This window comes from Gekko japonicus, unplaced genomic scaffold (genome assembly GCF_001447785.1).
Source record: "Gekko japonicus isolate JY-2015 unplaced genomic scaffold, Gekko_japonicus_V1.1 scaffold5, whole genome shotgun sequence".
Classification (NCBI taxonomy): Eukaryota; Metazoa; Chordata; class Lepidosauria; order Squamata; family Gekkonidae; genus Gekko; species Gekko japonicus.
In genome coordinates, this window is record NW_015168652.1 from 1,853,089 (window position 1) to 1,875,355 (window position 22,267).

General features: G+C 43.1%; 1 protein-coding gene across 1 annotated transcript in view; it reads left to right on the forward strand.

Moving 5' to 3' along the window:
* RELN (reelin) overlaps positions 1-22,267 on the forward strand; it is a 585,476-nt gene that overhangs the window by 492,397 nt on the left and 70,812 nt on the right. The window contains exons 42-44 of the mRNA XM_015415052.1: positions 3,177-3,406; positions 11,781-12,001; positions 13,888-14,035. Coding sequence (XP_015270538.1) covers positions 3,177-3,406; positions 11,781-12,001; positions 13,888-14,035 — 599 coding nt within the window. The remainder of the gene's footprint in view (positions 1-3,176; positions 3,407-11,780; positions 12,002-13,887; positions 14,036-22,267) is intronic.

Genomic DNA, 22,267 nt, shown 5'->3' on the forward strand with positions numbered 1-22,267 from the left:
TTATATCTTGGAGAATGAAGTGATTTCAGACCCCAAATGACAATAGCAGGCATTGGTAAACAGAGAAGAAACCTAGGTCTCAATTTAGTTCAGGAAGAAGAGAAACTTGGGCAATAGGGTTACAAGAGGGTTAACTTGTTAGGACTAATGGGATTTATAAGTGTCTGTTTGGTTCACCACTCACTGTAAAGAAAGTTGTTTATGACTTGTATGTAATTGCTGTCGTGCTTTTTCGCTTTATTAATAAAAAATTAATTATTTTTAAAAAATTAGTTCAGGAGGATGCATTTTCTTTATATTCATTATCAGTTGCAATTCAGTAGTCTTTCTAATCTCCCTTTGAAATTTCTTTGTAAGAGAACTGCTACTCTTAAGTCAGCAACTGAATGTCCTGCCAGGTTAAAAACTACCCGCACTGGTTTTTGAATGTTGTGGTTTCTAATAGCAGTAGGAAGAGTAAGAGTCCAGTAGTGCCTTAAAGACTAACAAAATTTGTGGTAAAGAATGAGCTTTCATGAGCTCACTTCTTTAGACAGATCAAGATGGGTAGCCATGTTAGTCTTTCTGTAGCAGTAGAAAAGAGCAAGAGTCCAATAGCACCTTAAAGACTAACAAAATTTGCAGCAGGGGATGAGCTTTCATGAATCACTGCTCACTTCTGTAGACTTATTTCCATTTATTGTTTGTATCCTCCTGAACTGAATCCTCCTGGACCAAACTGAGACCTGGGTTTCCTGTCTCATTACCATGCCTACTACCCTTAATTCCATGAAGCCTGCTATTGCCATTCAACATCTGAAATCATCTTTATAAAGTTTATATCTCTGGTGGCACACATGGCCCAGCCTGACAACGTGACATTTATGTCAGATCCAGCCCTCATAACAAATTAGTTCGACACCTCTGCCCTAAATCATAGGTGTGGTTGGCTCCACTGTATGGATTTGCATGCCTGCAACCGAGGCCAGTCAGGGATCTGAAGAGTCTCATTTCAAAACTGCAGCTGAAGCACATACCACATTTATGCATATTCAGCTAACTCCTACAAAGCATCACTAGCTGCAGCACATTCCAGTCCAATTACAGTAAACAGCTGAAAGTATGCATTATATATTCTTAGAAACTTTGTCTGTGTAGTCATGCACATTTCAATGTGTCATGACAACTAATAAATAATATATTGATTGCAAATTGTCTTTGGTCTTAAAATATAGATTAAAACCTTGTTCAACAAATGCCTTTAAGGTCACATTTAGACAGGCAGGAGTCTTCCGTGGTTTTTACCCCATAAGACCTCCTACATGCTCTCCTTGGAATCTGACAAAAGCATTTTGCTTTTTTAAAAAAATTAGATGTCTTTAGTTGAGATTTTGTAAAAAGCTGGTAAGCAAGAAGGTCTTATGTATAATGCAGTGAAAGCTGCCACCCTGCATTTCTGCATTCTAAGAACTAGTTCTGCTGTACCATTTCTTTTAAATTCCAGATCAACTGAAATAGAGAAAGGAAGCTAGCAGCATTTATGTTTTTAGTATTTACACTCAGAAATAACTTGGTTTTCTATCAAGCTTGCTACCTGAGTTGTTTCTTTTGTTATTTATCACATTTATATCCTACTCCTTCTCCAAGGAACTTGGGAAAAAATGAGAAAACAGCAGATGCTTTTCCAGTGGGAATATATGGAAATATTTGAGGTTGCAATAGGAAACCTGGTGTTGCTGTATTGAATAGCTGATTGTACAAGGACAAGGTGGTATAAGGGTTTTCTGTACCACAAAATGATATGAGAGGCTTTTCCTATATTTATCTGCCACTAGAACTAGAATTTCCCCTGATAAGGTTTCTTAAGTCTAGTCTTAAGATTTTGATGGGGTTTCACCACTGTACCCTCTCACATTTAAAATTGCTGATCAGATGGCTGCATCCATCTCCTGCAGCAAAGTGGGCTCACTCGCACAATCCTCCCGGTTCCCTGGCGAATTTTCCTACACCCAGAAAATCAAGTACTTTCTGGATATTTGTGCTTTGAATCCACAATTTCACTGATCTGGACAGCCATCTCTCGCAATGATCGCAATTAGGTCATCTGAATGTCCTCCTCACAATGTTTTTTTTTTAACAAGCTTCCGTCGTCGTGCACATGAGCAATCCTGTACTGAATAAAATAAATGTAGAAATGTTCAAGCACACATATAGACTCCAGTGCTCAGTTGTACATCACCGGTTAATTTTGTTTGCTGGGGGGGGGGGGACCTGCAAGAACAAGAGAGTATGGCGAGTTCCAATGGGAGCGGTAATTCGGTCATGTGTATATGCGCATGCGCAAAGCCAATTTTTTTTAAAAAATAAGCCGTGCCACCCAAGTGCGGCTATCTGAACAGTGCCTGGAGCCTCGTTGCACGATGCAAGCAGTTCAGGGAGGGATGTGTGGTCATCCCAACCCCCCCCCCCAAATATTCCCAATCAAATCTACAGCGGGAACAAATCGCGGTAAGCTTGTTGTGTGACCACACCCTAGATTCATATGTCTTTTTATTATTCTCAAGACACTTAAGTGGTTCTAATTATTCTTTCATTATGAAAGAGCTATTGAAAGAGAGATGGAAAGTCTGAAATTTAGCTCTGTTCAGCATTATTTCTATCCCTCTCTCTTTCTCATTCATGAATGCTGATACGAATACCCTGATCTTCCAAAAACAGCTGTAGAGGCAAGCATTTTGTTAGTTGCAGAGCCTGATATTCTCTGATCTGTGCATTAACAGCCACACTTTTCAAGAATGCAACCCACTGTGCCAGTGCAAACCTTAATGCCAACTCTGTGAGCTGAAGGGGCAGGACCAAGGGAGGCAGAGGGACAAGAAGTGAGCAAACATTAGTTACTGTCATGTGTCTTACGACTGCTTTTGGTCTAACATAAATTAATAAAAGTGGTAGATTAAGTCTTAACTACAAAGTACTATAGCAAACCTTTTATCTTGTGCAAGCCCTTTGTCAAAGAATCTTTCACAGTTTGCTCATTCCATTGTGTTGTGCAATTGAGTGTTATGCTATGTCAAGCTTCTAGAGCCTGTTCACTTGAAATGCTGTAACTCTGAGCCACCTCCCCAAAGGACATAGTTTGGCTAGTAGTGAAACATCCATACAATGGGGACATACAATCTTGTTTCATTCTACTTCAGATAAATATTGGATGCACGACTGATAGCTCATCCGCTGACCCAGTGAAACTTGAATTCTCCAGAGATTTGGGGGCAACCTGGCACCTGCTTCTTCCTTTATGTTATAGTAGCAGTAGCTACCTCAGTTCTCTGTGCTCCACTGAGCATCATCCAAGCAGCACTTACTATTCTGGGACAACCCAGGGCTGGAGAAGAGAGGTCATCCACTTTGGAAAGCTGCACCTCTGTGGGTAAGCAATGGTCTTGGCATTCCCCCAACCTTAATCTTCATCTGACTTTTTTTTTCAGTAACTGTTCCATAGGAGGGAAGGCAGCATGCTAGGATCCTACTATGTGATTTTGCTCTATTTAATGTGTCATGTTAATATTTATGCTTTGCTTCAGATCTGTGTTTAGATTTCTGATTGGTTCCAGAACCCTAATCCTATGGTATTGTTTACTGAATTTCCTATCCTGTTGATTATACTGAGTCACTCTGCCTAATCCACCTTGATCCAAGAAAGAAAGCAGACTATAAATAACATAAATTAAAAAAATAAAATCTCATCAGATCTCAGAATCTAGGCAGGGTTAGTACTTGGAAGTGTGACCACCAAGGATGACTGTGCAGAGGAACGCAATGGCAAACCACCTCTGCTTTTCACTTGCCTTGAAAACCCCTTGCTGGGGTCACCATAAGTCCGCTGCAACTTGACAACACTTTATACACAAAACTGGACCCTGATAGAATCATAGAATCATAGAGTTGGAAGGGACCTCCAGCATCATCTAGTCCAAGCCCCTGCACAATGCAGGAAATTCACAAATACCCCGCACCCCCAGTAACCTCTGTTCAATCCCCAAAAGGTGACAAAGAATCTCCAGGATCTCCAGCCAAACTGGCTTGGAGAAAAATTGCTTCCTGACCCCAAAGTGGTGATCAGCATTTCTCTGGGTGTGTAAGAAAGGGCCACAAGAACTAAGCACTGATGCAACCCTTCCTGCCCTCCCTCTCATGATGTGCCTAAGTTCACACAATCAGCATTGCTGTCAGGTGGCCATCTAGCCTCTGTTTGAAAACCTCCAAAGAAGGAGAGCCCACCACCTCCCGAGGAAGCCTGTTCCACTGAGGAACCACTCTGTCAGGAAGTTCTTCCTAATGTTTAGCGAAAAACTCTTCTGATTTAATTTCAGCCTGTTGGTTCTGGTCTGACCTTATGGGGCAACAGAAAACAACTCCATACCATCCTCTATATGACAGCCCTTCAAGTACTTGAAGATGGATATCATATCACCTCTCAGTCATTTCCTCTCCAGATTAAACATACCCAGCTCCTTCAACCTTTCCTCATAGGACGTGGTCTCCAGATCCCTCAACATCTTCGTTGCCCTCCTCTGAACACGTTCAGATAAAAAGAGATAGGATAGATAGAGATATGGTGATATCCACTACCACCACTCACACACCATCCTAAATACATTTATTAGGAGACTAGGAGTAAGGCCCATTGTGGGAAGAAATACAACGAGCTCTAGAAGGAAGCTCCAGGTGAGTGTCCTGACTGTGGCTGGTGGGGTGGCAGAGGGAAGGGGAAAATAGAGGGAGCTCTGGCACAGTTGTCCTTGAAAAAGAGCAGTTTGTGTCAGAGTTCTCTCAGCCCCACCCACCTCACAGGGTGTCTGTTGTGGGGAGGGGAAGGGAAAGGAGTTTGTAAGCCGCTCTGAGACTCCAAGTGAAGGGCGGGGTATAAATCCAATCTCTTCTTCTTCTTCTTCTTCTTCTTCTTCTTGATTTGGGGTTATGCAGTGGCAGCTAAGGTAGAAAAGCACCTCCTCCTATGCCATGTCTTCTGGGTTCCAAGGGTCTGGAAAACGGTTCCACAGCCAGTTACAGGGTTGTCAACTCTGGGTTGGGAAGTGCCTGTAGATTTGAGGGGTAGAGCCTGGGGAGGGCAGGGTTTGGGGTGCGGAGGGACCTCAGCAGGGTATAATGCCATATTCATTGCCCAAAGCAGCCATTTTCTCCAGGAGAACTGATCTTGGAGATCTCCAGGTGCTGCCTGGAGGCTGGCAATACTAAGGGGAGGGCCAGACCTGTAGATCTGAGGAGTAGAGCCTGGGGAGGGCAGGGTTTGGGGTGTGGAAGGACTTCAGCAGGGTATAATGCCATAGAGTCCACTGCCCAAAGCAGCCATTGTAATAGCTGGGAAATTTTCTGTAGAGGAAATGATGTGCTGTGGCTGGGGAACACGGTGATTTCTGGGAGATCTCCAGGCCCCACAGGAAGATTGGCAACTCCAGTGACCGTTTAAGGGAAGATTGGGATATGTATCTTGGCAACTCCAGTGACCGTTTAAAGGAGGATTGGAATATGTATTTTGGCAACTCCAATGACCGTTTAAGGGGAAATTGGGATATGTATTTTACCTCAGGACACATTCAGTGACTCCCACCAGCAACAGCAAACTGTTTAGACTGTTAGAGGCAAAGGCCAATCAGGCCGCATATGCAAATGACCTCTGTGTTCCGACTGGCTACTGGGGGGAGAGGAACAGCAAACTGTTTAGAATATTGGAGGCGAGACTCAGGCAACGCAGCCAGTGGATAGGGACAGTTTCTGAGTGAAAGATCAGGGAGCCAACTGATTTGGGAGCGTGTGGAGTGTTCAGGAGAGTCCATGACCAAAACAGAATTAAGTGGAACATGCTACTAATAGACGTAAGGAACACAGCCAATTCTAGTCACCTTGTTTGGAAGAAAGTCCCTGTTATTTCAGTGAGACTTAATCATGTGTTAAGTTTGCTGGCAGTAATATTTCTTTTTCCACTGTTACCCTCTACCATTTTTATTTTTATTAAAATACATACACAAAACTTATCATTGTCCAATAATATAAAACATTTTGTATAGAAAAGACTATTACAAATAACACACTATATGATAATAAGGATTAGAGGGGAATAGCTTTGTTGAGGACAAATATTCAACAATAGGAGTCCACAGTGTAATAAATTTCTGTTGTCTACAGAACTCAATGGAAGTTGATGCATTAGTAATTTTTCCCATTATAAAAAGGTCCCATAATTTAATGGCCCATTGTTCATTCATGGGTGTTAAAGAATCTTTCCACTTTGCTGCAAGTAAAAGTTTAGCAGCTGTTAACAATATGGCCAGCCATTCAAAGTCTATTTTATTTAATTGTAGGGCAGGCTAATATTCTAAAAGAACCATTTCGGGTTTATTATCCAGGCAAACATCCGTATTCTGTTCTATTTAGGAAAGAATTAAATCCCAAAAAGCATAAATTTTAGAGCAAGCCCACCAGTTATGGATAAAATCAGAAGAACATCCACATAACTTCCAACATCTATCAGAACCAGTTTTATATATTTTCTGAAGGATGGCATGGAGATAAGTACCATCTATGAGCCAATTTAAAATATTGATAACAAATAGAGAAAATAGGAGATAGATTACTAGGAGCCCTCCAAACACTAGGCCAGTCATCTGGATTCAATCTAGATTGACGATCTTGAATCCATCTATTTTATGTACGGGCTGAAACTGGAGAAAGTGTTGGAACTGAACCTAATAAACGGTATATACAAGACAAAAGACCTGTTAATGAACCAGATTGTGCTTTAAGAATGTGTTCAAATAGAGATAATGGACGTGACAATGCTGCTTTTACTGGTTTAGAGGTCAATAAATGATATAATTGGTGATATTTAAACCATGGGATAGCACAGTTTATTTGTGTTTCAATTTCTGTTACCCTCTGCCATGAACACAGAAACAAAGTGGAGTCTAAGGACTTGGCCATTAACATGCTTTCTCTGGTAACTTGACATTTTGACTATTGCAGTGTGCTATAGATGAAAATAGCGTTGAAATTTGGTCCAAAATGAAGCAGCCTGGCAAACCACTGCTTATATATAATACCATTGCTGTTTAACCTTTCTTGGTTAGGCACTAATCTATTTTGAAACTGAATTCAAGGAACTTGCTTTGACTTCTAAATCTAGGGCTGCCAAGGCCCTGGCCAGCACAGGGGATCCACTGCCCCCTACTCCCATTGCCTGCTGCTGCTCAGAACAGTGGTGGGAGAATCATTTTTTTTAAATGGGAAACCATCTGCAGTATCACCTCAGCTCTAGTAAAAAAATAGGAAATGACATAGGGTAGCTCTAGGAATCTCTGGAAACTCTATAGTTTTACCATAGAGTCTCCAGTGATTCCTAGAGCTACTTATGTCACTGCTGGTTTTTAACCAGAAGCCACATGACATCGCAGCCAGCATCACAGCCCCCCTCCCCCCAAGTATCTCTATTCATTGACCTCCTTCTAGTTGTCAGGCACTGCCTAGCAATGCTTTGTAAATTCCTAAACATCCTAGGCCTGAGAGACCTCAGAAAATCTGTATTTTTAAGTGACTAGTGGAAACGTATATTTCTGCCTTACTTTTTTACAGTTCTTGAGTTCCTTGTATTGTATATCTGGATACTGCTATACTCTAGTGAAATTTTGAGGAAAATGTAACATGCCTGGGCACTGTTGAGTAAAAATTGGAAAACTCTTTTTTTCTAAACAATTTGGGGGTATCTAATCTACTTCTAATATACAAAAAACTATAGTTCTAATGCCTTAAAATGCCAAAACCATAATAGCCATAAGAAAAAACGATAGAACTGTATTGGCTTTTATAGTAAACAGTTTGGACACAGCTTTCTAAAGGATTTTGGGGTACTGAATCCATTTCTTTGAATCTGAACTTTATTATAGAAGCACCTTTTCCATTTTTTCACTGGACTATTAGTTTTGTTTTTTAATTTTTGTTAATTTTAAAATAGTATTTTATTGCTGTTCTAACATAGTTAGATTATGTCTTTTTGGAGTAATTACATATGAAATAAATACATACATTGTACACATAAACTGGCTCAAAGATGTTCCCCCTCATTCTACCCTCCGTACTGCACTCTCTCAGTGGGTTCAGTGCCCTTGGAATCAAGGTCAGAACTGGGAGCATTTCTTAGGCCAAGGCAGCTGTCACTACCATGCAGCTCTTCGGAGCCACCACTGCAGGAGAAGTTGAAGCATCAGGCTACTACTGATCTCTAAGGGGATTGCCTTCTAGAACTGGGCCCATGGCACCAGTATGCCCCACAAACACCCTCTCCTACCATGAGACCTACTGAGAGTCCTCCATCATCTGATGATGAAGCGTTGAGGTGTCCCCATCTCCCTCACCAGGCGTCAACCCAGTACTGTCTGGGTTAGATCCAGTGACCCCTTTGCATAAGGACTATGATTCTTTCCCAGGTTCCCTTTCCCCCCAACAGTCTGCTTTTAACCAAGTGAAAGATGATTTCTGCAATTATGGTATCCAGGCAAACTAACAGCCGCACTGATTTTGGGGAGAACAGGAAAAGAGGCAGAAGTAGCCTGTTCATCCTCATGGCTTCTGTGCAGTATACATGGGATCACACTTGCACAAGTCAGCCACAGAGAAATGTTTTCAATGTTTTCTATTTCTTTCGAGAAGTTTCAGAGCACTCCTCCTATGTAAGCCATCAATTTCCCACCCAAACCAGCGCTCCCTCCCTCAGTCCTATCTTCACTGCCATGAAGACAGGACACTGTCTTCTTGGCTCTTTGAACCTACCTCAGACCATTTTTCTTCTCGACACTTAATTTTCATTGGTGAAACTCTAAAAAAAAAAAAGGGAGAGTTCAGTAGTGGCTGGGACTGAGAGAAGGGGAGCAATCCAAAACTTCTTTCCCTTCATCGTTCAGTTGTTCTTTTCATTTTCACTCAAGGTGCTGTTCAAAATATGTTCTGAATGTGGGACCAGAATGGCCTAGTCCAGTGATCAGGACTGTTTCCTAAATGTCTGGGAGAGTCCCACAATGTCAGGGCTAGCCCCATCTGTTGGCCGTTTAAATCCGAAAAGCTCATCAGAAAAGGGCTTCCTGCCCGAAAGCCTTCCTCAGGGAAAAAGCTTTGGGAACTCCAGGCAAGGACCAACCAGGTTGGAAGGAGTTGGGACCAGAGCAGAGGGCCTGCACTCTGTCAGTGGGTTCAGTGCCCTTGGAATCAAGGTCAGAACTGGGAGCATTTCTTAGGCCAAGGCAGCTGTCACTACCATGCAGCTCTTTGGAGCCACCACCACAGAAGGAGATGTTGAAGCATCAGGCTACTACTGACCCATCCTCTCTAAGGGGATTGCCTTCTAGAACTGGGCCCATGGCACCAGTATGCCCCACAAACACCCTCTCCTACCATGAGACCTACTGAGAGTCCTCCATCATCTGATGATGAAGTGTTGAGGTGTCCCCACCTCCCTCACCAAGTGTCAAGCCTCCTGCAACCAAGAGGCACAGATCTGCTTCACAGGCCTGTGTCCAGGGGCAATGGTATCCATACCCTGTGGCTCCACCAATGTTTTCCGTTTTTGGTCCACGTAAAGAGCAGGCAGTCTCTGTCCAGACCATCTCATGCTGCGTGGTCACCACAATCAAACTAGCTTACTCCCTCTCTAAGGTTGACTGTTCCTTCCCTCTAAAAGCTCACTCAGGAAGGTCACAGTCTTCTTCAGCATCATTCCTGGGTAATGTGCCCTTGAACAGCATATGCAAAGTGGCCACCTGGTCCTCTCTGCCGACCTTCATAGAGTATTAAACTGTCAACATGGATTCCAGGAGTGATGTGCCTGTGGGAAAACCAGTCTTACAATCATAGTTTTGCTGAGGATCCCATGCCTACCTCCTCTGGTAAGTGAGCTTGCTATTCTCCCATATGGGAATGCACAGAAGCCATGGTGATGAAAAAAGGGTTGCACTTACCTGTAACTCGTATTCATCAAGTGGTCTTCTGTGCAAGTACGCATCCTTTTCTCCTTTCCCTGCTGTGGGATCCTCTACTGTGTGAGTCCTCCTCCATGGTGATGAAGGAAGGACTGAGGGAGGGAATGCTCTCCCTGCCTCCATCTTGTGTTGGTTTCAGAGGGGAATTGCCAGCTCATGTCAGAGGGGAAGGGGAGTGCTCCGAACCTTTTGGGAAGAGCTAGGAAACTTTGAAAGCATTTCTCCACAGCTGGCCTGCACAAGCGTGGTCCCATCTGTGCCTGCACTAAAGATCATTCAGTGAACAACAGTTACACATAAGTGCAACCATGTTTTCTGTTTCTTCTCCACACACCAGCTCTACTGACACTAGACACCTGAAGACTGCTGGGTGGGGGGAGAACACAGGAAAGATCTGTGACCATTATAACTGTCTACTGGTGGATCGCTGGATGCAACCCTCTGAATAACTACCAGCTCTGACATGTCATGGAAATGTCATATCTAAATGATCTGGAGGCAGATCTGTGAATTAAAAGACTTACAATCCCATGCATGTTAACGTAGAAGGAAGTCCTGTTTTATTCAGTATGTATAGAACTGCAGCCTCTGTAAGCCACAGATCATAACATGTATATTTCTGAGGCAAGACATTTGGGCATCTTTTTAGACAATTGGAGGCATCCCATGTCTTTAAGGCATATCGTGAGAAGCAGTTTGAGACTGCTTACAAGAGAAAGTTATCCCACTGGGCAAGCGACCTCATATTTGATAGCAAAATGCAACAGCCCCCTCATGCTGCTGTATGAGGAAACTGGAAATGCTGGTGTTGAATAATTAAACAAATGATTTAATTTTTAAATATGAACATGCATCTTTTATTATTGTTAACCCTTGTATATCTGGAAAGCCTGTTGTTGTGTTCCTCTGGTTTCCCAACTCAAACTCAGTAAGTTCTTCCCCCAGTCTTTAATGATTTTTTTTTTTTGAGGAAAGACCCAAATGCAGACCAGTCTGTTCCTCATCACCTATCAAAACCATTTGAACACACACCAGATTCTTTCAGTTTGGATTTTGTTTCCTTATTTGCCTGTCTTTTAGAAGGGATGCCTGCTGGTATGTCTTCCTTACATGTCCTCCAACTTCAGCTACAGAAATGAATGAAACCGTATTTCTCATTGCAACTCTGACTGATTCAGAAATATATGTATAAAACGATCTTATGTTAATCCTCAGCTGAGCCATAGTAACTGTTTGGTGGTTCCATGCAATCGTTTCATTTGGTCTTCCTTTGCCTTGTTTCACAGCCCCTTTGTATATTCCCAAGATAGGGATAACAAGCCTGTGAGCCATATTAAAGCTTCCCCTAGTGTCCTGTCCTCAATAAAGTTGCTACAGGGTAACAGAACACTGCTAGAAGAGCTGAGGGGAAACATGGCTGGCCTGATATAGCACAGGCCTTGCATGAGCAATGCTTCTGTATGTCAGATAGAGTGATACATTTACTTTTTTCATTGGAGTTGAAAGTTGATTGGTTTGTGTTATTTCACTGCATAATTTTCTAAATTTGTAATCTGAATTTCTCATACTGATACTGCATCACTTCTATTTCCTTAGGCAAGACTTTTTAGAGAAGCAGAATATGGATATTGTGAATAAATAAGCAAGCAAATACATTTGTATGATCAACTCACATACCCAGAACTGTCATCAGGGCAGATTGCAGTCAACATAATGCAGTAAAATAGCAAGTAATATAAAGATATTACTTTCTTTCAGATTAGTCCGATTCAGATGGTACCAGGGCTTCTATCCTGCTGGGTCTCAGCCTGTGACCTGGGCCATTGACAATGTATACATTGGGCCACAGTGTGAGGAGATGTGTAATGGTCATGGTAGTTGCATAAATGGAACTAAATGCATCTGTGATCCTAGTTATTCTGGACCAACCTGTAGAATATGTACCAAGAATCCTGACTTTCTCAAGGATGATTTTGAAGGTAGGTTTGACTGATTGTACTGTCAACTATTATGCTTCAGTTTTTGTATAATATTTTGTATTGCCACCTATCAAGAGGCCTGTTAAGGCCAAATTAGCATTTTAACATGTTAATCTGATTTACCTCAGTAAAACATATTGCAATCGATCCTGCCACCCCTGCACTCTGCACCACCTCAGTTCTCTTCTGGTTCTTTCTGGGCTGGATCCTAAGTTCCACTCAGTTCATAGTACAAATATTTCTTTTGCTCCCAGCAATCTTCTGCAACTTTCACACCATTTGCAGAACTGATCTAAAGCACTGGTTACCTGCTTGCTGCCTAATTTAAGGTACTCGTTTCTACTTTTAAAGCCCTTCATGACCCGAGATTTACGTATCTGAAGGACCACCTCTCCTCATATGAATCCATGCACTATATTTAGATGAATTTTTCTTCACCACCCCTGCATCCAGGGCAGCATGCATGTCTTTCACCATTGCATACACTTTTTCTCTTGTTACACCCACTATGTGGAATGGGAAATAGGAGCAGATGAGGTGGGCATTTCTCTGCAGATATTTAGAAAGAACCACATGGCTGTTTTGTCGGTGAGGACTTTTAGTGGTATTTGAACTGAGTCATTGTCTCGTGCTTTTAGTGTTACATATTTTATTGTTGTTTTAATGATTGATTTAAGCCATCTTAACCCCAGTTTTTTGGGGAAAGTGGGTTTAAAGTATTTTAAATGAATACAAAGGAACTGATTCAAACACAAAGCCACAGTCCTATGAATACTTACATGGGAACAAACCTATTGAATACAGAAGAACTGAGTAAACATGCACTGAATAGGGACGGGCCATAACTGAATAGTAGTAGAATATCTGCTTGGCATGCAGAAGGTACCAGGTTCAGTCCCCAGCATCTCCAGTAAAAAAGCCATCAAGGTATTGGTGATGTGAATACTGTAGATAATGATGAACTAGTATAAGGCAGTTTCAGGTGTTCATATGTGTTCAGGATCAGGCTGCTCAAGCAATATCCAACCTTGTACATTAAAGAACTGACCACAGATTCAAAATTGTCATATATCTCAAACATGGTGGCTAACCATGTTAGTCTGTAGTAGCAGCAGAACAAATCTGAGTCCCGTAGCAGCTTAAACACCAACAAAATTTTCCATAGTATATGCTTTCATGAGTCAAAGCGCATTTTGTCAGATTATCTATGAAAAAAGTTATCAAAAGGCAAGATTTAGTTTAAAGCACTAACCATGCACAGTCTTTTCCTTAACCCCATTCAAAACATGCTTGCTTCTGTCATGACATAATATTCATAATTTGAAGTATTTGTAGGGCTGCCAAATCCCCTCGAGGGGCGGAAATCCCCCCACCCCAGAGGCCCGTTCCCCAACGCCGGGGAATCGGGCCCCAGGGGGAACCCCGCCCCAGCGTGCACGTCACAGGGAAGTGACGTCATGACGCCGGGCACGCTGGGGGTGGGGCCATGGCCATGCAAGGGAAAACTCTATGGTTTTCCCTTGTATGGTCGTGGCCCCGCCCCCAGCGTGCCCGGCATCATGACGTCACTTCCCTGCGACATGCATGCAGCGCGCACACACCGAGAGCCACGCAGGAGTCCCCCGCCGGCAAGGTAGGTAACATTTAGCAACCCTAAGCATTTGGCAGATAACCAGAATCTTCCTGGAAGATTGAAAAACATTAATTATTTTGTGTATTTTATTTAAATTAGGTGTTTTGGTGTTTTCCATGAAAGATATTAGAGATGAAGAATTCTTGTACAAATATTTGTTTGTTTGACACCTAATAATTTATTTATCTCCCTTAACTGTTCTAGTAGCAATGCTGCAGGGTAAATCCTAAATAACTATGTCCTGTGCTCTCAGGTCAGCTAGAGTCTGATAGATTTTTGCTGGTGAGTGGTGGAAAACCATCTAGGAAATGTGGGATCATGTCTGGAGGAAACAATCTCTTTTTTAATGAAGAAGGCTTACGCATGCTCATGACAAGAGACATGGATTTGTCACAAGCCAGGTAACTTATTTTTTTATGTTTGCAAGCGTTTGCTGCAACAGTAGAATATCTGTGGTTTTAGAATAAGGTTATAGTGCATTTCTCTTATTCCAAGAGTGCAAGTAGGAACTTGTCTTATACGATTTAAGAACTGGAGAGTACCGTGTATGTTGGCCCAAGTAATGTCGTTGCAGCTACCTCCAGGAACAACATAGCTCAATTTGAGTTCCAACCCCCCACAACATGTTCTGACATGGACATTACATGCTGAGTTCCATGTGCACTGCTTTTTTTTTTCTTTTTGGCCCCCCGAAGGGGATTTTTTTATTGCATTTTCTAATACACTACAAACTACGATGAAAAATTGGGAAAGGGTAACTACATCAAGGGAGAAAAGAAAGAAAACCACAACTAACTAAAACCCCAAGTATAGGAGATCATAACAACAGCTTATGAATGTTAATCTTAAATTGCTAGCATCACTTTGAACATAGTCGGCTATGCTAAGTTTTTAAATCTTTTTATCCAATGTTTTAACCATTTAAGAGTGCCCCCAGAGCATCCCACCATAAACTAAAGCTTACAGGCACAATTCAGAGTCCTTCAGCCTTCATTTTGTCTTATCTTTCTAATCCTCAATTTATATGTATGCTTAGGGGCAGCTGCCCCCTTATCAGAAAGAGAATCCTTGTCGGAAGACACCGAGTCCAATTCGCCACTGGATTTGCTGTCATCTTCTTCCTTCTCGACCTCGGCTGGCTCTCCCAGCTGCACTCTCAGAAACTCACGTGCTTTGGAAACAGAGTCAATCTTTTCTTTTTTATCGTGTAGTTTGAAAATGATGCCTTCTGGAATTAACCATCTGTAGACAATGCTATTTGTTTGAAGAAAAAGGATTAAATCTTTATATTTCTTTCTCTTTTGCCTTAATTCAAATGGAATGTCTTTTAGGATCCTGATGGTGTTGTCTCCGATTTTCAAGGGTGTTCCTGTTGTTGCTTTCAGGATAGAATCCCTCACATGTCGCTTTGAGAATCTAGCCACTATTTCCCCAGGCAGATTATTCTTTTTGGTGTACATGGAATAGGACCTATAGACCTCATCCATTTCGCTTGCAAGATACTCCGCTTTCAAATCTGTAACTGGGGCTAATGCTTCACTCAGAAGTTGCTTTAGATTCTCTACTTTTAATTCTGGGACCCCTTGGAACCGTAGGACCAAATTTGCTTTCTCCAGTTGCAGCTGTAAAAGTTGTGATTCTTCCGAAGCTTGTTTCTTTTCCAGCTTTTGCACCTTTTTCTTGACCTTTTTAGCATTGGCGTCCATTTCCTTCACCTTCTCAGCCATTTGCTCTATTATTTTTAAAGTCTCAGTCAGTTGGAGCTGCTGAATTGCCAGATTCTGGTTTAGATTCGTCAGCTGTTGTTCGATATTAGTCATCTGGTCCAGCAGAGGGCGCAAGGACTCTGCCAACATTTTGGAAAGCTCAGTGGTCTCTTCCGGTCGAGGGCTTGCAATCCCAGCTGGTTTCACTTTTGCTGGTTTGTCTTTCTCTGCCCTCTTCCCCGCCATCTTTATGGATTGTTTACTTTTATAAAAACTTGCTACAGTCTCTGAAATACGCCCATACTCTTATCCACACTCTGATGAGTCTCTCAAAACAAATTTCACCGCTTTTTCTTCCGCTCCCCCCTTAGTATTTCGTTGTTTAGTTCATGCGTATGGGAGGGGGCCCTCCCCCACTCGCTTTTTTCGCCGTTACCAGGGGGTAGTTTTCTTTTTAAGTTCTTGTTTCACTTTAACCTGAATCACAGTTCATTGTTGGTCATACAACCTCGCTCGGCATACATTCAAAACGCTCGATCTCCAACACTTGTCCCGGTCAGCGGCTCTAGTTTCATACGGACACTCAGCGGCAGGACCGTCTGGGCGGAGAAGCACCTCAATTCCCCAGCATCGTGCTGGCGAAGAGGCCACCCCTCAAAAGCCCCATGGCTAGGAGCCTTTTGCCAAGTCGCCCCCCCCCTTCTGCTGGTGTGCAGATCACATCCCCGGGAGGTTCGGGAGATGCGTCCACAAGCGTGTCGCCATAAACTGCCATGTGCACTGCTTTTTGACACACTACCACAAACAGCCACTTATGTCCAGTGTCACCAGAGTGTTAATAATGAATTTATACAGAGCTTAGAATGCACAAGTATCTGTTTCTATCCCTTCAGCACCATCCAGCTGCTGGGGCTAGAATTCATTGCAGGTTGATTTGGAGATCTGGGGGGTGGATATTGGGGAGGGCTGTGTTTCGAGAGGAGGGACCTCAGCAGGAGACAATTGCATAGAGTCCACCCTCCAAAGCATCCATTTGCTCTAGGGGAACTGATCTCTGTAGCCTGGAAGTCTGTTGTGATTCTGGGAGATCTCCAGGCCCCACCTGAAGGTTGGCAACCCTACTGAATGCTGTTGGAGCTTGGGTTTCTTGGCTCACCCCATCAAAGCTGCCCATGCAGGATGAAACATTTCCCTGCCGGCAGCAGGTTAAAGAGCTGCGACTGGTAAATTGTTTTGTTCTTTATTATACTTTTGCCACCATGGAGTATGAGGAAGACCAGTGGAATGCATGCCATTTGGACTTTTTGCCTCTGGCACCAAACTGTCTCAAGTTCTCGGTTCCTTTGATATGATTTAAATAGTAGCCTTAATCCTCACCACTGAGGTGGCCTGCAAAATGAAGCCGCAAGCATTTTGCCTGGCGCATTTGTTTTGATAAATAACATATTAATCTCATCACACTGAAATCAGTTGCACACTAAGTGCTCTGCTAAGGGAAGCTGCATCATGAATCACAGCTGGAACAGCGATCTTTATTGCCAGTGTAACTTTTTATTCATCATTCTGAATTCCCAAATATCCAAGCTTGCTTGCAATGAATTGCAGACGTTTGTTTACAATAATTCACTGACAGATTCCAATTAAGCCATCACCAGCTAATTAGAGCAATGGCTATTTTAAAAGGCCATTTTTAAGTAAAATATTACATTTTGTCATTGTGGGCCAGGAAATGACATATTTGATGAAAGAGATCATGTCTAGAAAGATTAAGCCAAAAAAAGAGCTAGTCTGAACTAGTTTGAAATGAAAAGAGCTTACCGTGTTCATAGTCAGGCACCACTTTGCTGCTAAAAAGCAGGCAGTGGACATACTGCAGTGCTTCATGGGGAAAAACCAAAGTCTGCTTTTGATACATCTATTCAATATACCTTAAACATAAATGGCCACGTCTCCCTTAATCCAAAATGCTGCCACAGTCACCTTAAGTTCAAAGTTTGGGGACTACTAGTATGGGAGAAAAATTGGCCCTTTCTGCACACTCCTTTTAATCCATGTTCACTGCAGTGTCCTCCAAACAATTCTGCATTAAAATCACATTCAACCCTCTTTTTAATCCAGTGGGGTTTTTTTTCCATTCTGCACTAAAATCGAGTTCAACCTTTTTATTCCAGTCCCCCCCCCCACTTCTGCATTACATTACCTCCCTTCAGGGGTCAGCTCGGTTTCAGCCTGCTGTTGCCCCTTGGTTATTTGGATGCTGTTTTGCCGTGGACTTAAATTGCCTCGACTCGAACACTGAGAAAATCTGGAGTGGCAGGCAAATGTGGAAAGGACCACTATCAGATTTTAATTCCGCAGAAAGAAATCAATTTTTACTATATTCTAATATCAGAGGGTATAGCAGTTCAGGGATACAAATCTTGCACCTTGAGAAGGAATGGATGCTCTGATTTACCTACTGGAGATGAATCCACACAAGACAGGCAGCCTCTAGACAGACAACAAAATCAAGGGAGCCCTAAAACAGCCCCATCTGCAACAGGATGCAGAGCCAACCACAAAATGGCTGTCACAGGCGGAGAAGCCAGCCGACTACAGAGCCTCAGGGAGTGAGGTTCTGCATATCTCTAAAAGTAATTCTTCAGCTTTTCAAGCAGAAGCACTGTTTAACAGGATGCCTTTTAAAATGAATTTATTGCTTAAAAATATGCTCTTGCATACACACAGCCTACCTTCAGTCACACAGTGAAGATTCTCATGCTGTGGTGGCAGCTGCCGCCAAAGCAATGGTTGTTTCATCTGCACAGCCAATCAGATCTCCAGGGGCCAATCCGAAGCCCTGCTGGCCAAGAGCCCCACCTTGCCCTGCCCACTTTCTAAAAACATTTGGCAGACACCAGGAGAAGTGCTGGCAGGCACCATGGTGCCCATGGGCACTCTGTCCAGGATCCCGCCCTCAGGTAATAATGATTAAAAGATCACGTCAGTTCAAAGTAGCAAAACTTTTACAATTGATGCCATTTAGCATCTATACACACAGATGCCTAAACAGTGTAATACTCCCAAACCTATTACTCAGCTGTTGGGACGCTTGTGTCTGATTTAATTTAGTGAGAAAGAAGCAACCTTTTAACTCAGTGCGGCTCCACCACACATCATAAGTGTCTTCCATGGGCAGCAGTGACTCACCCAGATACAATTGTGCTCCTTAAGTTTCTCTTTATTGCACTGAGCAAAGTTCACACAGGCTTCCTCACGAGTACAGTTCCCTTCACCCACCTACTTTGCCCCTTCAAAGCCTCAGTCGACTGAGCTGTGGCTTTCCCTTGTGGCAGTTCTACCAGGCCTGCCCAGGAATGGTAATCTTACCTTGCCTGTTGCCCCAAGACCCAGCTCCTTCTTTACATTCCTTGTCCTTCCTTCTCTGCATCCTCTCAGCCTTTCCCAGTTTGCTTGCCTCCCTCTCCTCCTGTCTCTTCTGACTAGGGATGGGCACGAACCAGCTCATGAACCAGACCTGGTTCATGGTTCACGAGCCTCAGTTCATGCAATTGCGTCTCCCATGAACTGGCCATGAACCAGAGGTTTGTGAAGTGCATGAAGCCGGTTCATGAGCCAGACATGCTGGCACTGATAAACCAATTGTCAAGGCAGGGGAGGGGCTTCTGGAGCCCTTCCAGAGCCCTGGAAACAACAGTAGTGGCCCTCCAAAGCTTGATAGGCAGCTCTGGCTGCCAACAAGAGAGCTCCCATTCTGCTCTATGGGAGCAGAATAGATATTATGCCCGCAGCTCATACTCAGCTGCTTTCACTTTGCAGCTGGCGATTAGGCAGAGACAGAGCAGTTAACTGTTAGAAGCAGAGGGAAGGAACTGGAAGTCCCTGGACAGTGCTGGTGCTTCAGGGTTCTGAGGCACCTGTCTCTCTGCTACAGGCAGGCAGAGGGATTCAGCCAGTGGGTTCCTCGGCTGAGGATCCACACACTCCCCCCCCAGTGGGATTTTTGAACACCTGTCCCCGGCTGGGGTGGTGTCTGTTGGGTTCAGAGCTCTGACTCACCACCTGTCCCTCTGCTCAAGCCAGTGCAGAGGGGTTCAGTCAGTGGGTTCCTTGGCTGAGGACCCACACACTCCCACATAATTGTCAAACCCCCCTCGATGCCGTGAGGGTGAGATTGGGGGGCAGGAGTGCTTGTTGTGGGGGGGAGAAGTCCACCCCCCTATCCACAGGCCCCTGTCCTGCCAGCCCACCAGTGACCCCCGTCCTGCCAGCCCATTGGTGCCCAGCTGTACTGGGGTGTCAACCAGGGGTCTCAGAGGCAGAGCCTCTTTTGCCTGATGTGCTCTTGGGGATGGAGTTGGAGATGAAAGAACTATTAGCACTGCCAAAACCAGAGCAGTTGCTAAAGCTTTTTGCACAGGTGGAGGCATGCGTGGACAGGGGGAAGCTAGAAGCTATGATTCTCCGCGGGATAGAAGTTTTGAGGAGGCAGACGTGGGTATGCCTCCTCAAGACTTCTATACCCCCCCCCAAGAATTGTTGCTTTCAACCTCCCCATGTACATATTCACAATGGTGTTGTAATATGCTCAGCATGGGATTGCTTTTGAAGGCTGTTCAAAAGTTAAAGCTAGTGCAAAACACACCTCACAAAGGGGACCTTCCATTAGTACTCCCATTGTTGCCTGAGCATAATTCAAAGTGTTTTACTTTTTCATTAACAATATCTGCTTAGTCTACATCATTCCCTGGGCTCCCTAACATCAGCCAAGAAGGCCCTCTCCACAATTCCATCCATACACCAGATTAGAATATAGGTCCTGTGAAGAAGCATTTTGGTGAGCTGCTCTTCCCAGTCATGAAATTTCGTTGGAAATTTATGAGGCCCTTGGGCTTAGCATATTTCAGAAACACTGGGAAATCTTTCTATACGAGCAAAAATTTAATAGCTAGAGAGAAATGAGCATGTGGCAGGTTTTTTTGTAACACATTGTATTTTAGGATATACTTGCTGCCAGACAATAATAGTAGACATCTTGCTGATAAAGCTGGCTATTTAAATATGGCCGTGTGGTTATTGTTGTTTTCTACAAGAACTAAGTGCACAAGGCTAGGTGATGAATTGTTGCTTAGCTTCTCTTTGAAAAGATATCTGTAGGTATTTCCTTTTAGATGAATAAATATTTAGAGAACTTTACTACCGCACTGCCAGCAATGACAATGGAAGGAGATAAAAAGCCATGCATGCCTCTAAAACAGACAGGGCCACTTGTCTCACCTTCTGTGTATTACTATATAAGTATCAGGAGAAATTTCCTAAGCTTACTGGCAGTAAATCTACTCCATTCCAGCTGACAGGCCGCTACATATAGCTCCCCAATGTGCTTTCCTTGTACCAATAATAAATTTCATTGGAGCAGAGTGTTTGATATGATCCATGTTGCGAGGAACAATGCATGTGTGATGGTGATAAGAACTAACAATATTCTTGAGCACTCAAATTCCTTCAGCTCTTTCAGCATCTCCCTTTGGCAACCTATCACAGTTTCACCCATATATCAGAACACAGCATAATAAAATCAAAAATATCACATATATCAAGGGCAAGGGCCTGTTTTACTGTTCTCAAAGTCATGAGATACTTGGGTAAAAACAATCATAACTTTATAACATAGCAACATATTGTTCAGCACTGAAGACTATGCTGGAAATATAAGGTAATCACAAAAGACTTCCCATCTGCCAAGACACTGTATGGATACTGAAACAATTTACACATGCAACTGAATAAGGTAGGAATGAGGCAACAGAGTCCAGATGTGAGAGAATAGATTGTACCACTTTAGATTATCTGTCCATAATATTTTTACATATTCTCTGATGTAAAAATAAATAAATCTGTTGGGTGCAATCAGATGGGCTGTTTAGTCTGATGTCGTCCCTAATGGATTTAATATGTACATCCAGACGTTCCCCAGTCATTGGCCCCCTGACCTCACCAACTTTGCCGACACTGGACACTGGACAAAGGCCGGTATTTACAGGTCAAATTGTACCACCTTACATTTCCTGTTGTCTGATTGCTCCATTCCATGCTCAAGCCATTTGTGAGGTCTGTGACTTCTGCTCCCTGGCTGCCATTTTTTTTCACAGTTAGTGATATGCGCATAACCGCATATTCCCTCCTGGTGAATAAGCAGTTTTGCACATGCACACTTTTTAAAAGAAAAAAGGGTGATGGGTCTGGTTGCACCCACACTGGAACAAATAGCTCTGGAGAAATTAGAAGCATGGCTAGACCATGCCAAGCCTGCCATCTGATCACAGCCTACAAATATAAAATCAGTCTGGGAGCAGCTGGACTAGAACCAGACTATAATGTTTCCCTCTGATCTGCTAATTTTCTGCTTACTGAGACACCTTTGGGTAATGAAGGGCGGGGTATAAATCCAATCTCTTCTTCTTCTCTTCTTTAATAGCAGGTTGTGACCTCAGAGAGCCTCAGATATTTCACAGTTCAATCCATCTCTTTTTGAAAAACAAATACCATCAAGTTGTATGTGTGCAATGGCACAAGCTCATCATTATTTTAAAACCAAATTAAAATTTTGTGCCATTGATCTTGAAAGGAGAAAATTTGTATGCATATAGAAATTAGAACAAAAAATACAACAAGAGAGGTAAAGGGAATAGAGCAAACATAGCAAGGCTGAAATCTTAGCTCTGATCAAACTATGGGATTGTACACTCTGAAACATCTTCCCTTCCAGTGGAATTCCCCATTCTGACTGCTGTGTGTTATAAAGAGGAAGGAGGCTATGCAGAAGGTCCATAACCACAAAACAACACCAGGAGGAAACCTTGAACTAAACTGGTGCTGGCAAAAGACAAAGACTGATTCCCCACATGCAACTGTGCTGCCCTCGCT